General features: G+C 47.7%; 1 protein-coding gene across 1 annotated transcript; it reads right to left on the bottom strand.

Annotated features, from left to right (window-relative positions):
* Positions 1-14076: 14076 nt before the first annotated feature.
* On the bottom strand, positions 14077-15823 carry LOC142303012 (olfactory receptor 8I2-like). The gene is made up of 2 exons (XM_075344114.1): positions 15710-15823; positions 14077-15027 (listed from the first exon to the last, which is right to left on the bottom strand). The coding sequence occupies exons 1-2, from the start codon at positions 15821-15823 to the stop codon at positions 14077-14079; spliced, it is 1065 nt and encodes a 354-aa protein (XP_075200229.1).
* Between the last annotated feature and the right edge of the window lie 1098 nt (positions 15824-16921).

Here is a 16921-nt window from a genome sequence, read left to right as displayed (position 1 = left end):
GAAAAAGCATATATTAAAATACAGAGTATACAGTGTTACTAAAAGTAACAAGTCGTGGCATAAAGAGGAAGGTAATCAATATATAAAAGGCTCCATGTCGATGTTCAATGTCAAAAGCGTAGTTCCAAAAGAGTGCCAGCAAAGTTGAATCAGTGATTCTAAACGAAAAATATGCAAAAATTAAAAACAAGGCACAAAAACCAGGGAGAACAAAGAAGAGAGCAGTCATCGTAAGAAGGGCGCAAAACTCAGATGTTCATTAAGTCCCCTCGGGGATAATGTTCCCAAAGTGTAAATCCAGCGTGTTTCATGCTGGGCAAGTGTTTTACGTACATTGCCTCCCCTCGCCCCCCCATGTATAACATCAATGCCCCTGATAATAAGGGACGTTGGGTCACAATCGTGAAAAGCACGAAAGTGACGGGGAAGGGTCTTCAGGGTGGAAGTGTCAACCACTGTTCGAGCCGCAGCAATGTCCCTCACATGCTCCCTCACACGTCTGCGCAGCTCCCTACTGGTGAGGCCCACATATATCATGTGGCACTCGCACGTGGCATAATAAACCACATTGCTGGTGCCACACGATATGTAGTGGCGTATATCAAAACTGCGCAGACCGTCAGCAGAGGTGAAGGTGGAGATCCGAAGGACATTGCTGCAGGCCAGACAGTGGCCACAGGGAAAAAAGCCCCTAAGGGGAGTACCAAGATCCAAAAAGGTGGTAGGTTGATTTGGAAGATAATGGCTCCGTACAAGCATGTCACGTAAATTGCGTGACCTACGATGTGTCATCAGAGGGTTTTTGGGTAAAAGATCACATAAGGTAGAGTCAGACAGGAGAACATTCCAGTGCTTGCTCAAAATAGATCGCATATTGGACCATTCATGATTGTAAGTGGAAATAAAACGGATTTGGCCAGGACTCGAGGAACCACCGGTTTTAGCCCCACCACTATATAATAAAGTGGATCGAGGAGTGTGCTTTGCTCGTAGATAAGCCCGTTTTATACTCCTGTTGCTGTAGCCCCGTTCTTGAAAACAAATTTTTAAATCTGCCGCCTGTTCCACAAAAAGAGGGTCAGACGAGCAGATACGTTTCATACGTAAAAATTGACCGGTGGGGATGGCCCGAATGGTGCACTGATCATGGGACGATGAGGCAGAAGGGAATTAACCGAAGGGAATTAACCGAAGTTGTCTTACGATAAACATTAGTCTGGATCTTCCTACCCTCATCAATTTGAATATCAATATCAAGGAAATCCAGATTTCTACTATCATACTTATGGGTCAATTTAATCCCAAAGGGGTTCATGCCAAGTCATACCATGAACTCGTCGAGTTGCTCCATCTTGCCCGTCCACAAAATAAATAAATCGTCAATGTACTGCAGCCAGCACTGCACATGGGCATTGGCCGGTCCGCCCCCGTCGCACAGCAAACCCCTCTTCCAGTAACCCAGGAAGAGATTTGCATATGAAGGCGCGCAGGCCGCGCCCATGGCAGTGCCGCGCTGCTGTAAATAATGTACATCTTTAAATAAAAAAAAATTATGGGTAAGGACAAAACGGAGCAACTCAAGGATTAGGTCACACAAAGGGCCATCCCGACCGGAACTTAAAAGAAAATATTCAGCAGCTTTCAGGCCATCCTCGTGACGTATACAGGTGTAGAGGGACTCAACATCTGCCGTAACAAGTAGGGTGTTATTGTCCACAAAGATGCCATCTATCCTCCTGAGAACGTCCGTAGTGTCACGGACATATGAGGGGAGCGTCTCAACCAAAGGTTTCAGATAATAATCTATAAATTGACATACAGGTTGACACAACCCCTCAATGCCGGACACAATAGGACGACCAGGAGGACAAAGGGCATCTTTGTGGATATTGGGCAGCAGGTAAAAAGTAGGTATTTTAGGAAAACGTACAGTGAGTCCCTCCACAACCTGTTTGTTAATGATGCCTTGATCGCACGCTTTACTGAGGATGGCCTGAAGTTGAGCAGAATAGGTAGAAAGGGGGCTACAGGGGTGACATGCTTGTACGGAGCCATTATGTTCCAAATCAACCTACCACCTTTTTGGATCTTGGTACTCCCCTTAGGGACTGTTTTCCCTGTGGCCACTGTCTGGCCTGCAGCAATGTCCTTCGGATCTCCACCTTCACCTCTGCTGACGGTCTGCGCAGTTTTGATATACGCCACTACATATCGTGTGGCACCAGCAATGTGGTTTATTATGCCACGTGCGGGCGCAACATGATATATTTGGGCCTCACCAGTAGGGAGCTGCGCAGACGTGTGAGGGAGCATGTGAGGGACATTGCTGCTGCCCGGACAGTGGTTGACACTTCCACCCTGAAGACCCTTCCCCGTCACTTTCGTGCTTTTCACGATTGTGACCCAACGTCCCTTAGCATCAGGGGCATTGATGTTATACATGGGGGGGCGAGGGGAGGCAATGTACGTAAAACACTTGCCCAGTATGAAACACGCTGGATTTACACTTTGGGAACATTATCCCCGAGGGGACTTAATGAACATCTGAGTTTTGCGCCCTTCTTACGATGACTGCTCTCTTCTTTGTTCTCCCTGGTTTTTGTGCCTTGTTTTTAATTTTTGCATATTTTTCGTTTAGAATCACTGATTCAACTTTGCTGGCACTCTTTTGGAACTACGCTTTTGACATTGAACATCGACATGGAGCCTTTTATATATTGATTACCTTCCTCTTTATGCCACGACTTGTTACTTTTAGTAACACTGTATACTCTGTATTTTAATATATGCTTTTTCATCAATGTTATATGATTACAGAGTTGTTATATGTTGATTATTTCCCTCTCGTGCCACGACTAGGACTTTTTACATTGAATGTCCTTGTTTGAATATACATGTTCCCCGCCAGTGTGGCACTGTTGATAGTTATTTAGTTAGTCCCTTTTGAGCCACGACTAAGGATACTGGCTGTAATATTTGATACTCTGGGTTATAGTATTTGATCTGTCCTCAGTGTCACACTGTTTACACATTTTTACTTATACTCTCTGATTCAATTATGGATGTGGGGCTCATATAATGTATTATATATTGATCATTTTTTCTCTTGTGCCACGACTAGGACACTTTGAAGTGATACTAAATATTTTGTGTTATAATATTTGTCTTCTCGTCAGTGGCACAGTGTTCATATTTATTTATATATATTTTTGAACATTATCCTGGACATTGTGCTATGGTTATACATTAACTATTCCTTCTTGTGCCACGACTGGGGTTTAATTTTGCATATTTTGTGTCATAGTATATGCTCTCTTATTCATGTCATACCTTATGACTATGTATCTTTGTCTTTCATGCTTGCTCTCGCTTCTCCTCCCCCTGTCGGCGCGGCTACGTCAGTGGCTTGCTGGCCCGGCTCTGTCGGCGTCATTATCGCCTGCGCGCATGTGCGGTCCGCGGGTGACACGTCCCCGTGTTCCGCGCATGCACGCTACCTCTAAGGGGCGTTGACGGCCGACGGCGCCGGGTACCGGCCGCGATTGGCTGGTCGCGCTGACAACAAGGGGGTGGAGCAGCTGGAGCGTGCGGGCGCCATGTATAAATACACATGGCTGCCTCACAGCGTTCCACCTCCCCCTGATGAAATAATCCGATTACAGAGATTGTGAAACGTATACGTCGGGGCTCTCACTGGGGGGTCCGCTCTGCTGCTATCAGGCCGGCTTTGTACTTTCTATGGGTATGTTTACTCTTTTGGCTGGGTTTTAATCTAATGTGTATGTCTTACATCTATATCTGATTGTTTATGTGCATCCATTGAGCACTTTATAGTGGCTACATTTGTCCATCCTTGATTGTTAAGCCCTGACTTTTGTTTTACCATTCACTCTGTTTTTGCAGAGTCCGCTTTTTACCAGCACCTGTAGCTTTCTACTAAGTGACATTTGAGTCTTATTATATGTACTGAATATATCTCTGCTACCTCAGAGTACATACATGTACTACAGTATTTATTTAGTGCTGGTTTTTATCCCAACAATTGTCTAAACTTTATATCATGCCCAATTTGTGCTGGATGCTTCTCTGTATATAATAACATTGACCCAGCCTATGACTTACCATTTTTTACATGTATGTAATATATATTGGTTTATGTTACGAGGGGGACCCGGGGAAGCGTGCCAAGATGGTATATGGACAGCTTCCGCCGGTCAAGGTCCACTGTGCGGTGTAAGGGACCGCTGCTATGGTGGGAGAAGAGTGAACGGGTTGCTGCTAGCGATCGTCTGGAATGTCACAGACGATCTGCGTACACCTGTCCGCCCTAACCCGTTAGGGTTGTATGGCACGGGGCTCACAACTCGGTGTATCTGTTGCACGGGGACGCACAGAGGTGCCTACGCACGTGTGCCAGCGGGAGTCACAGGAATATGACACGAGGGTAGCACAGAGGTGCCCACGCACGTGTGCTTCAGAAACCAGGTGAGTCCGACAGAGATTCAAGGAGCTCACCTGGGACAGGAACACAGCCTGTTAAACGGAATACTGCCGGAGCAGCAAGGCAGGGGCGAGACCTGCAAAATACAATGACGTCTGTACAGTGGCGTGGCAGCACGCTGCCAGACATCCGAACATAGAAGGACAGTCGCGCGCCACCATGATGGCAGGAGGGGTTTTTAAGGAGATGTAGCTCCAGCCAAGGGCGGGCGCGAGACGGATGTGACCCATTCATGATCTGTGACGTCCTGGCCCGGCCAGTCAGGATTCAGCACATCACCAGCCTCGTTATCTGGCCGTGTGATACCAGTGAGCAAATCAGAAGACGTCACGTGGGGCACATGCTCAACCTCCTGCCTCTGGGTCAAAAAGGCGGGATCTTCGGTTTCACAATGTGCAGAGCTAAGGGAAGTCTTGCTGCTTCCCTGAGCATCTATCCTTTGCACACTGTGCAACCACTCCGACCCTCTGCGATGCCGAGCAGGCGGGCACGTGGCAGGCAAGGGATGGGAGACCACTCCATTCCTTACAAGGAGTAAACCACTAGGTGTCACCCTTCTGCTGCATCTAGGAGGAGGAAACTCCTGCAGTCTCCCAGACCTTTGGCGCTGCTGAGCAGGAGGGCTTGCGGCAGACAAGGAATGGGGGACCACCTCATTCCTTGCAAGAGAAGAGCCATGAGATGTAACAGGTTTATTTACAATTGTTTTATCTGCCGGCTTGTCTGTTGCTAATCCTTCTTGTGACAGTTACTCTTTATTAAACTTATTTGCACTGTACTCCTTGTCCTCCAATTTTTATTAGATATGGCACTTGCCTAGGTCCGCTCTTCTAGTGGTGCAAAAGAGACGGACAGCAGCATAAGCCACACAAAGCTCCTACCTCTGTTCACTCCCCTAGTTTGCGAGGATACGAACAACTGCCAGACGCAGTATAAGGAACGTTACCCTAGCGGCAACGTCCACCTACGAGTAGAATCACAAGGCCCAGCCAGACCATGTGCCTCAGGCACCTGCCTATGTCCGCTCCACTAAAAGGTAAGGATATGGACTTCAGCCGAAGCTGTAAGGTATAAGAACGCTACCCTGCCGGTATCGCTCACCAAACATAGACAGAGAGATGCCTAGAGGAACGTGCACAGGGCGTCTACCCTCATGCATGAACCAAGAGGACTGAGCACCGGGCGGCGTGCGTCAGGGTCTTATATAGACTTTGTGCCTCATCCAAGATGGAGGACACCAGAGCCAATCCGCTGCCAGAATGACAGGAATGACGTCACGCTGGCCTATCACCGAGCAAAGCGTCACAAGCACATGACCAGCGACCAAGCGGCATAGAAGGTGTCAGAGACATGTGACCTCGTGTCATAAGCACATGACCAGTGGCCAATCAGCTTAGAAGGTGTCAGAGACATGTGACCTCATGTCAGCGATGATGTCACCCGAACATGTGCAATGGCTCCAAGATAGAACTTAGGCGGGCTTTGCACACTACGACATCGCAGGTGCGATGTCGGTGGGGTCCAATTGAAATTGACGTACTTCCGGCATCACATGCGACATCGTAGTGTGTAAAGCCTAGATGATACGATTAACGAGCGCAAAAGCGGTGCAGCGTCGGCGTAATCCATGATTACGCTGACGCGACAGTCCAATGTCGTTCCTGGCTCCTGCGGCAGCACACATCGCAGTGTGTGAAGCCGCAGGAGCGAGGAACATCTCCTACCGCCGTCACTGCGGCTTCCGTAGGATATGCGGAAGGAAGGAGATGGGCGGGATGTTTACAACCCACTCATCTCCGCCCCTCCGCTCCGATTGGCCGCCTGGCGTGTGACGTCGCTATGAAGCCGCACGACCCGCCCCCTTAACAAGGAGGCGGGTCGCCGGCCAGAGCGACGGTCGCAGGACAGGTGAGTCCATGTGAAGCTGCCGTAGCGATAATGTTCGCTACGGCAGCTATCACAAGGAAATCGCTGTTGCGACGGGGGCGGGTACTATCGCGCTCGGCATCGCAGCATCGGCCTGCGATGTCGCAGCATGCAAAGTACCCCTTAGTCTCCAGCGCTTGCACATGTGCAGTAGCAAGAAATCCGGACATAGTCTCCAGAGCCACAGCAACCGTAACAGTACCTCCCCCTCAAGGGCTCCCCTCCCGGCGACGCAGGTAATCGGCAACTAAGTCGAGAGCATGGACAGCCTCCTCAGGCTCCCAAGAGCGATGTTCCGGGCCGTAGCCCTCCCAATCTATCAAGAATAACCTGCGCCCTCTAACCATCTTACAACCAACTATGGCTCGTACCTCATAGCTAGAGCGAGAGGAATCAGAGGCAGGAGAGTGCACCTCACGAACGTGAGGTAAAATAGCCGGCTTTAGCAGTAAAACATGGAATTTGTCATGGATCCTAAGATGGACGGGTAACTTCAATTGGTAGACTACAGGATTTTCCTGTCGAAGAACCTCATAAGGACGCAGGAAGCGAGGAGCAAATTTGACAGAGCTCACTCTAAGTTTCAAGTGTTTTGCAGAGAGCCACACAAAGTCCCCTGGAGAAAAGACAGGAGCCGGGCGACGAAACCGATCGGACACCGTCTTCATATGGTCCTTAGCTGCTTGGATTGACTCTTGAGTCCGATCCCAAACCTCTCTGGCATTAGTTGCCCAGTCGGCCACAAGAGGAGAAGGTGCAGCAGCGGGAAACGGTATCGGTACCCTAGGGTGTTGCCCATTATTGAGTAAGAATGGTGTCTGCCCAGTGGCCTCAGCCAGCGAATTGTTAAGGGCAAATTCTGCCCAGGGTAGGAGGGAGGACCAGTTATCGTGGTTCTCAGCAACAAAGTGTCGAAGGTATATAATCATGGATTGATTGGTACGCTCAACCAAACCATTGGTCTCCGGATGGTATGCCGAAGAGAGATTCAACTCAATTTGCAGAAGGCTACAAAGATCTCGCCAGAAACGGGAAGCAAATTGCGGGCCTCTATCACAAATGATATGATCTGGCATCCCGTGAAGCCTAAAGAAATGCTTGAGGAATAGTTTGGCTAATACCCTGGAAGATGGGATTCTCGATAACGGTACGAGATGAACCATCCGGGAGAAATGGTCCGTAATGACCCACACAAATCTATGTCCCTGTGAACACGGAAGATCACCCACAAAGTCCATGCCTACCACCTAACATGGTCTTTCTGGCACTGGTAAAGGATGCAAGAGCCCAGCTGGTCTTTGCCGTAATGGACGGTTGCGAGCACACGAGTAGCAGGAACCGACATATCTCTTGACGTGGGTGGCTAAGTGTGGCCACCACTACCACCTCTCCAGTAACTCTCGTGTCCGCCTAATACCAAAATTCCCACCCACCTTTGAGGTGTGGGCCCACGACAGTATATCATTCTGTTGATCAGGCGGAACAAAGGTCTTGCCCGGTGGGATTTGGTCTAACGTCACAGGGGAGAGCGTATGAAAAACCCTGGAGGGAAGGATAAGATGAGGTTCATCAATCTCTTCCTGGGTAGAAACCATAGAGCGAGACAGGGCGTCTGCCTTGTTATTCTTAGTCCCAGACAGATAGTTGATGGAGAAGTGAAAGCGGGAGCAAAACAAAGACCAGCGGGCTTGGCGAGGATTTAGATGCTGAGCGGTTTGTAAGTGCGTCAGATTCTTATGGTCTGTATAGACCTGGAAAGGATGTTTCGCTCCTTCCAGCAAGTGACGCCACTCCTCCAAGGCTAGTCTCAGGGCAAGCAGTTCCCTATCCCCAATGGTATAGTTTCTCTCTGCCGGTGAAAAGGTCTTAGCAAAGAAGAAACACGGCCTTTTTCTAACTGCACCGTTCTTTTGATACAAGACCGCACCAGCACCCACTGAAGAGGCATCAACCTTCAAGAGGAAGGGCTTATTCTCATCGGGTCTTTGAAGAACGGGAGCAGTTGAAAAGTGTCTTTTTACTGCCTCAAAAGCCTGGGATGTCTCAGTAGACAAGACTTTTGGATTAGCACCTTTCTTAGTCAAGGCCACCAAAGGGGCCACCAAAGTGGAGAAATGGGGTATGAACTGCCGGTAATAATTTATGAATCCTAAGAAGCATTGTACCGCCTTCAAGGAATGAGGTTCGGACCATTCCAGGACAGCAGAGAGCTTCGCAGGATCCATAGCCAGACCCTCTTGTGAGATAATGTAACCCAAGAAAGGCAAGGATGACTGCTCGAATACACACTTTTCGTGTTTAGCAAACAATGAGTGCTCCCTTAAACGGGAAAGGACACGAACGACATCCTGACGATGAGTCTCCAGATCAGGAGAAAAAAATCAGGATGTCGTCCAGATACACCACGACGGAGGATAACAGTAAATCCCTGAATACATCATTTACGAAGTCCTGAAATACTGCGGGTGCATTACATAAACCAAAAGGCATGACGAGGTATTCATAGTGACCGTCTCGGGTGTTAAAAGCGGTCTTCCATTCGTCACCCTCTCGAATTCGTACCAAGTTATACGCACCCCGCAGATCCAACTTCGTAAAAACCTGAGCTCCCCTCAGTCTGTCAAAGAGCTCCGAAATTAAAGGTAACGGGTATTTGTTCTTTATTGTGATTGAGTTGAGACCCCTGTAATCTATGCAGGGACGCAAATCACCCTCTTTCTTCCGAACAAAGAAAAACCCAGCTCCCGCGGGAGAGACAGACTTACGAATGAACCCCTTCTCTAAACTCTCTCTTATATAGGTCGACATAGCCTCAGACTCAGGTATTGACAGAGGGTAAACCCTGCCCTTAGGTGGAACCGAACCTGGGATAAGGTCTATGGCGCAGTCATACGGCCTATGGGGTGGAAGAACCTCAGGACCCTGTTTGGAGAACACGTCAGCGAAATCCAAATAGGGTATAGGTATGGGAGAGAGATCAGTTGATGCAACCGCAACGACCTTAGGTGGTAAGGGAAGACATCAGGATTGACATTTCGAACCCCAACTAATAATGCTGTCGGACTCCCAGTCAATTAGAGGAGCATGAGTCCGAAGCCATGGGAGACCCAGAAGTACGTCGTCTATACCCTCAGGCAAAACAAGAAAAGAAATCTCCTCTATGTGACCCTGAGACAGGGAAAGGCGCAAGGGAACTGTCCTCAATGTAATGGAGTCAGACAACATAGTCCCATTAACAACACGGACAGGAATAGGCGCCTCTAACATGATAGAGGGAATATTGTGTCTCTTTATAAATCCTGAAGACACAAACGTCCCGTCAGCTCCGGAATCCACAAAAGCCATAATATGCCTTGTATTCTCAGAGAATGAGAGCTGACCTGGGATACTACACTTAGAGGGTGCGGAAGGCGTCTCTAGTAACCCCCCTCTAATGGTTACTAGGCCTGGGAGTTTCCCTGACGGCTAGGACACTTGTTGGCATAGTGCCCAGCCTGACGACATACGTAACATATAGGGGGACCAGACTTGCGTAGTCTGGAGGACGTATGACCTAACTCCATAGGAGTGGGAGATGTCTCAGATGCTGAGGAAGATCGTGGTTGACCCTTAACAACTGGAATAGCCCGATGCTTAGGGCGTGAGGAAGAGACCTCGAGTCTACGTTCCCTATGGCGTACGTCGATCCTCGTTGCTACTGTGATCAAGTCCTCCAGAGAAGCAGGGACCTCACGAGTAGCAAGGGCATCCTTGACATAGCCTGCCAATCCTCTCCAGAATATAGGAATCAACACCTTCTCTGGCCAATCTAGTTCTGCCACCAGAGTTCTAAAAGCAATGGGATAAGAACTAGTGGATAACGAACCCTGAGATAGATCTAAGAGTCTCAGGGCCGCATCATGGGTAACCTGCGGACTCATGAATACCGCCTTAAGAGCATCAAGAAAGTCTTGATGTCTCAGAGTAACCACATCAGAGCGCTCCCATAAGGGAGTCGCCCATTCTAAGGCTTTGTCCTGAAGTAAGGAGATGATAAAGCCTACTCTGGACCTCTCCGTAGAGAAGCGAGAAGAGTTGACCTCTAGGTGTATCTGACACTGACTAATGAAACCACGACATGATCTGGCATTGCCAGAATATCTGTTTGGCAGAGCAAGTCGAGGATCATGTGCAGAGGTCACCATGGTCTGAGGTTTATCCTCTATACTCTTCAGCCGCGACTCAAGTACTTGTATGTAACGGTGTAACTGCTGATATTCTGCCATAACTGCCAGACCCTTGGCTCAGTCCTAATGTTACGGGGGGCTGTCTGATAAAATCTAAAGGAATATCAGACAGTCAGGGTCCACTGTGCAGAGACTCTGCTGCAGACTATGGCAGAGGATAAGGGGTATATAAGTGTACCACTGTAAAAAATAATAGCACAAGTGCAGAGTGCAATGTTAAACTCACAGAGGAATATAATTAGAAAATAAAGCAATTCCTCCCATACTTGGAGGGTGCGTGGAATGGTCTCTGTTAAAGGTCACAGAGACACAAGCAGTGAGTGTGAAATGGCACCTACCTAGGTCCGTTCCTCTAGTGGTGCCAGGAGACGGACAGCAGCGTAAGCCGTACAAAGCTCCTACCTGCGTTCGCTCCACTAGTGTGCGAGGACACGAACCACTAGATATGGCACCTGCCTAGGTCCGCTCTTCTAGTGGTGCAAAAGAGACAGACAGCAGCATAAGCCGCACAAAGCTCCTACCTCTGTTCGCTCCCCTAGTGTGCGAGGATACGAACAACTGCCAGACGCAGTATAAGGAACGTTACCCTAGCGGCAACGTCCACCTACGAGTAGAATCACAAGGCCCAGCCGGACCATGTGCCTCAGGCACCTGCCTATGTCCGCTCCACTAAGAGGTAAGGATACGGACTTCAGCCGAAGCTGTAAGGTATAAGAACGCTACCCTGCCGGTAGCGCTCACCTAACATAGACAGAGAGATGCCTAGAGGGACGTGCACAGGGCGTCTACCCTCATGCATGAACCAAGAGGACTGAGCGCTGGGCGGCGTGCGTCAGGGTCTTATATAGACTTTGTGCCTCATCCAAGATGGAGGACACCAGAGCCAATCCGCTGCCAGAACGACAGGAATGACGTCACGCTGGCCTATCACCGAGCAAAGCGTCACAAGCACATGACCAGCGACCAATCGGCATAGAAGGTGTCAGAGACATGTGACCACGTGTCATAAGCACATGACCAGCGGCCAATCAGCTTAGAAGGTGTCAGAGACATGTGACCTCGTGTCAGCGATGATGTCACCCGCACATGTGCAATGGCTCCAAGATAGAACTTAGTCTCCAGCGCTTGCACATGTGCAGTAGCAAGAAATCCGGACATAGTCTCCAGAGCCACAGCAACCGTGACACACTGGTGGCGGCCTCCTCCGCGGCTTCTGATGATGTCAGAGCCTGAGCTGCCGTCACTGCATCAGGGAACTGATATTTGCTCCCTCTCCAGCGGAAAGGGTGATGTGACCGCTTCTGGTCTGGTCAGGGAGACTGGTGCCACTTTGTCCTTCTCCAGCAGAGAAGGTGATGCGACCATTTCTGGTCTCGCTGGCTCTGACGGGGATGCTGCCTGGTCGAGGATGGATTCTGGAGTTTAGGTCGGTGCAGCCCGGTCAAGCGGCGCTCCATTCCCTTGAGCATGCATGGTTGCCACCACCTCCATCATCAATACCTGTTACTCCTCGATTCACCACAAGTTCTCCGCCCATAGAGTCCAGGACAACCGCTGGACCTCCGCCTCCAGCCTCTCCACAGTCCAGGGTATGGTTCCGCAACCGGGTTGCTCTGTTTCGCGGGCTGGAGGGGCAGACACCTTACTGTCTGCCTGTACCTCCATCTTTATAGTCCCCCTTGGTTATTTTTACCACTCTCGCGGGGACTGAGGCACGCTGAGAGCTTCCGGGTCAGGTCACTTCTGATTTTCGCCCAGGCTTACAGGACTAGTGGGCGGGACTTCTACTTGCACGCTTTTGCAGTTTCGTGCCCTTTAAGTTACAGTGATGGCGCAGCCTGTTTTCACAACAATCAAAGATTGCGACAGTTTTGCACAGAGCATTAAAGACACTTCCTTAAGGCACACGCCACTCATGTTCATGGGCCTTGTCCGTATTCTGTTCGTGACACCAGAAAAAGAAGTTGTGTCACCCCGGGAAGGTGATACACAGTCCTGCGTGGTTGCAAATGGAAATGCCACTCTGGTGGCCGTTGCCCGCTCCCGTGCCCTGGGGCTCCTTTTGTAAAAGGGGTATTTACAGGGGAGATAAGAGTTATTGTTCGTGACGCCACCTGCAGGTTGTGGTTAATGATGGAGAACCGCTGCTCCTTAATGTGGGTACTCCCAGAGCTGGTGGTGGTTGCAGCAATGGTGTTAGGCCCTCCGCAAGTAGAACCGTGCATGGGAGATGTGACAGGGTAATAACGGAGACGACACCAAGTTGCCTTGAACAGTCTCTACTCACTTAGGCCCTTGGATTACTGGTTCAGGTCCCTTAGAGTATCAGTGCAATGTAATGACCCAGGTTGCTCTGTCCCCGGCACCCTCTGTTGGTTGGGTCCCCGTAGCGTGGAGAGTTTAGGGCCCGACTGTCCCCTTCGATGATACAGTCTCCTTCTCTGTACGGTGGGCAGTGCAGACCCTGTGGGGAGGTAGGTGTCCGAACCCCGATCCTAGATTACTGCTGATGCCCCTGCATTATTTGGTTCGGTGAGGTCCATGGAGGTGTACTCACCGGGCAGGTATTTATCAAGCCGTGTAGAACTGGCACCTGATCTAGGGCCCTGTGTGTGCTCCGGTCCCAGCAGTACTTATCTGTACCCGCCCTGGCAACCTCTCTCCCATGCCTCAGTGGTCACCGCTGCACAGACCCAGCTCTGGCACATCCGCACACCTCTTTGTGCGCTTCACTTCTCTCGACTGACTGCTGACCCCTCACACCAGATGGTTAGAGGATGCAGTTATTTGTAGTGCCCTGAGTGGCTCAGGGGCGCTACAAGTGCACTAAGCGTGTGTCCAGGTGAGGAGCAGAAATGAAAAAGAAAACATAAACAAGTGCACTAAGCAAGTGTCCAGGTGAGGAGGTGAAATTAAAAATACATAAAGAAGTGCACTAAGCATGTGTCCAGGTGAGGAGCGGAAATCAAAAAGAAAACATAAACAAGTGCACTAAGCATGTGTCCAGGTGAGGAGGTAAAATTTAAAATACATAAACAAGGGCATTAAGCATGTGACCAGGTGAGGAGGTGTAATTAAAAGGAAAACATAAACAAGGGCACTAAGCATGTTTACAGGTGAGGAGGTAAAATAAAAAAAAACATAAACAAGTGCACTAAGCATGTGTCCAGGTGAGGAGCGGAAATTAAAAGGCACAAATTAAAGGTCCAGTCTCGCATGCAAAAGGGTCAGTAGAACAGTCGATGTGAACTCTCTTACAAACTTGTCTTGCAAAAAAAATCCATCATACATGGCAACAAAACCTAAACATTTATAGAGTTAAAAAGCCATAAACGTGAAGTGCCGTGACAAAAAGAAGAGTAAAGGAAGACTGGACTTAAGGCAATGAGCAGCAGGGGTCCGCAGATCTTCCATTTATGTCCATTACTTTACAGATTTAATAAATTCAATAAAAGTCATGTATCTGTTGATTAGTTTTTGTAGAGAATTTTTGATTTCTTTATTCCTTAGACTGTATATAATGGGATTAATGAAGGGTGTAACTACAGTGTACATTAGTGAAAGGAGTTTGCTAATAGTCAATGTTTGTCCTCCCATCGAGAAAACATAAACACTTAGAAGAGTACAGTAGAATATGGAGACCACAGTGAGGTGGGAGCTACAGGTAGAGAAGACTTTCTGTCTACTGATGCGAGACTGACATCGCAGGATAGTCACAATAATGTTAATATACGAGATTATTATAATTGTGGTTGGGATGACGAGTGTAGGAAAACTCAGTATATAGATCTCTAACTCCATAGTGTAAGTATCAGAACAGGAAAGTTCTAGTAACGGAACGGTATCACAGAAAAAATGGTCAATGACATTTGGACCACAATATGTAAGCATCGATATTGTTAAGGTTAAAATAAGAGAACAGCAAAAACTGAGGAACCAGGAAATTACGGACAGCTTCGCACAATGGGCACCAGTCATGATAGAAGTGTAATGGAAAGGGTTACAGATGGCCACATATCTGTCGTAAGACATTACCGTGAGGAGAAAACATTCAGATGCTTCTATTGCACCAAAAAAGTAAAACTGGGTAAAGCAGTAAATAAAAGTAATGGTTGCCCCATTATTCAGTAGGATATGTAGAGTGTTGGGGACAATATCTGTGGTCAACAAGATGTCACTGATGGACAGTTGTGTGAGAAAGAAGTACATCGGAGTGTGGAGGTTCTTGCTGGTGGACACCAGAGTGATGATCAGGAGGTTCCCACATATTGTCCCACAGTAAATCACCAGGAGAAGACAGAAGAGAAGAACTACTAAATATTCGCTGCTTTGAAATCCAACAAGGAAAAACTCTATGACTGAAGTCAGATTGTTCTGCAAAAAAAGTAGAAAAGTGTTAAAAAGTCTTTTACCTTTTTCGCTAAACTAAATAATTAAAGATGGAGCCTGATTGCAAAGCTTTTTGATCACTGAAGAAAGGGTACAATAATGGGCTTCATGGACTTTTTATAGCATGACACATGAACTTCAAAATATAGCTTCAATCAAACCACTGTTCTCCACTATTAATGAGCGAGTGTGCTCGTCACTGCCCAATACTCGATCGAGCATCAGGTGGTCAAATATGCTGTCACTGTTTTGCCTCCACATCCACATGGCTAGGGGTGGAGCCTTTTTCCAGGCATCACTTTTGGAGCTTGGATGCTTTAAAAACTGACATCTCCAGTGAACCAGCGCCATCTGTATGTTTAGCGCTTCTTTGCCTGTGATTGCTGGTCCTGTAAATGTTTTCCTGATCTGTCTGCTCCTGTTTCCCCATGCCCTGTCTGTGTTCTGTCCCCTAGTTGTCCCTCCATTCCTCTGTCCCCTCTCCTACCTCCTCACTCGGTTGCTTCCTCTGGTACTGACCTCGGCCTGACCTCAACCCCGCTTTTTGCTCATTCCTCCGGTCCTCCTTCTGCCCGTACTGTGTTTTACCCGGCCTGCCTGACCATTCCTCGCATGCCCCACTGCTCTGCTCCCCAGCTGTGATGTGAGGCAGTGTACGATCACACACTGTGTATCCACTTCCTGGTTCTTGTTGCTCCGTGTAGTATCTTCTGCTGTAGAGCTCCAGCTCCCCCTGGTGGCAGCTTGACAGACGCTCAATGCTGGGCCAAATATCGTGCATGCTCGAATGTGTCATTCGTGAAAGATTTGACACAAAGGACCAGAACCTTTCAGTAAATGATGGAAGTGAAAGACACTTTTAGTGTCTGAAAAAATCCTCCCTTCTTCCCCTGGAGGACCTCTACATACAGTAGAGAACCTTTGGAGTATCATCAAGGAAAAGATCTATAAGGGTGGGAGGCAGTTCACATCAAAACAGCAGCTCTGGGAGACTATTCTGACATCATGCAAAGACATTCTCCAAAAATTCACAAGTTCAATGGATGCCATAATTGTGAAGGTGAAATCACAGAAGGGTTCCTATATTACATGTAACTTGGCCTGTTAGGAGGTTTGGATTTAAATAGCTTTTTATTTCAGTAAATGTGACCTCCTAATGCTGCAAATTACACAAATGAACATTTACAGTAAAACATAACATTTTTAGAAACTCTTCTGTGCCTAATAATTTGGAACAGGAAGATTATACTGTCATCATTGGGAGGTTTCTACAATAAAATTCTATGTATCCTCCAACGGGTGATGACTTTTATTAGACTGACTGTCATCTGCACTGGCGATTGAGGAAAATCAGAGAAATATATCATTTACATAATAATTTGGAACATGGTGTAGACAATCCTACTAGGTCTTGTAGATCACTCTTGCTGTCCAGGATTTGTTTTATTAATTTACCATCACTTTTGACATTTATGTGATTTTTTTGGCAGCATGAGTTATATTTTTAGTGGCTCGAAATGTTTTACTGTATAATGTAATAGAAAATGGGAGAAAATATCTTTCTGGTTTTAATTGATCAACTAAAAAAAAAAGGACAAATCAACTGTTCCACCATTACTTTTCTGGGATTTATTTTTATGGCGTTCAGTAAAACAGAAATGTGTTCTATGAGTCTGTGCAACGGAAATGACGACCATACTAAATTTATGTTTTTAAAATATTTTGCAACCCTAAAAAATAAAGATAAAGTCTTTTAAAAATTCCCTTGTCCCTATTTTTCTATTCATCGAGTGTTATGAGGTCATGGAACAAACTGTAGATTTTATTCGTAGTAGTAAAGTGATTAACTGAGAAGTCCATGATCCAAATCTGCAGATAA

The sequence above is a fragment of the Anomaloglossus baeobatrachus genome, chromosome 4 (genome assembly GCF_048569485.1).
Source record: "Anomaloglossus baeobatrachus isolate aAnoBae1 chromosome 4, aAnoBae1.hap1, whole genome shotgun sequence".
Lineage (NCBI taxonomy): Eukaryota > Metazoa > Chordata > Amphibia > Anura > Aromobatidae > Anomaloglossus > Anomaloglossus baeobatrachus.
Note: the sequence above shows the minus strand (reverse complement) of the source record. Positions and strands in the feature narration are given on the sequence as shown.

Coding starts and splice junctions, on each gene's coding strand:
- LOC142303012 (XM_075344114.1), bottom strand. CDS start 15,823: ATGCACGATATTTGGCCCAGCATTGAGCGTCTGTCAAGCTGCCACCAG. Junction 15,028..15,709: donor AACCAGGAAGTGGATACACA/GTGTGTGATCGT, acceptor CTTTTTTTGCAG/AACAATCTGACTTCAGTCAT.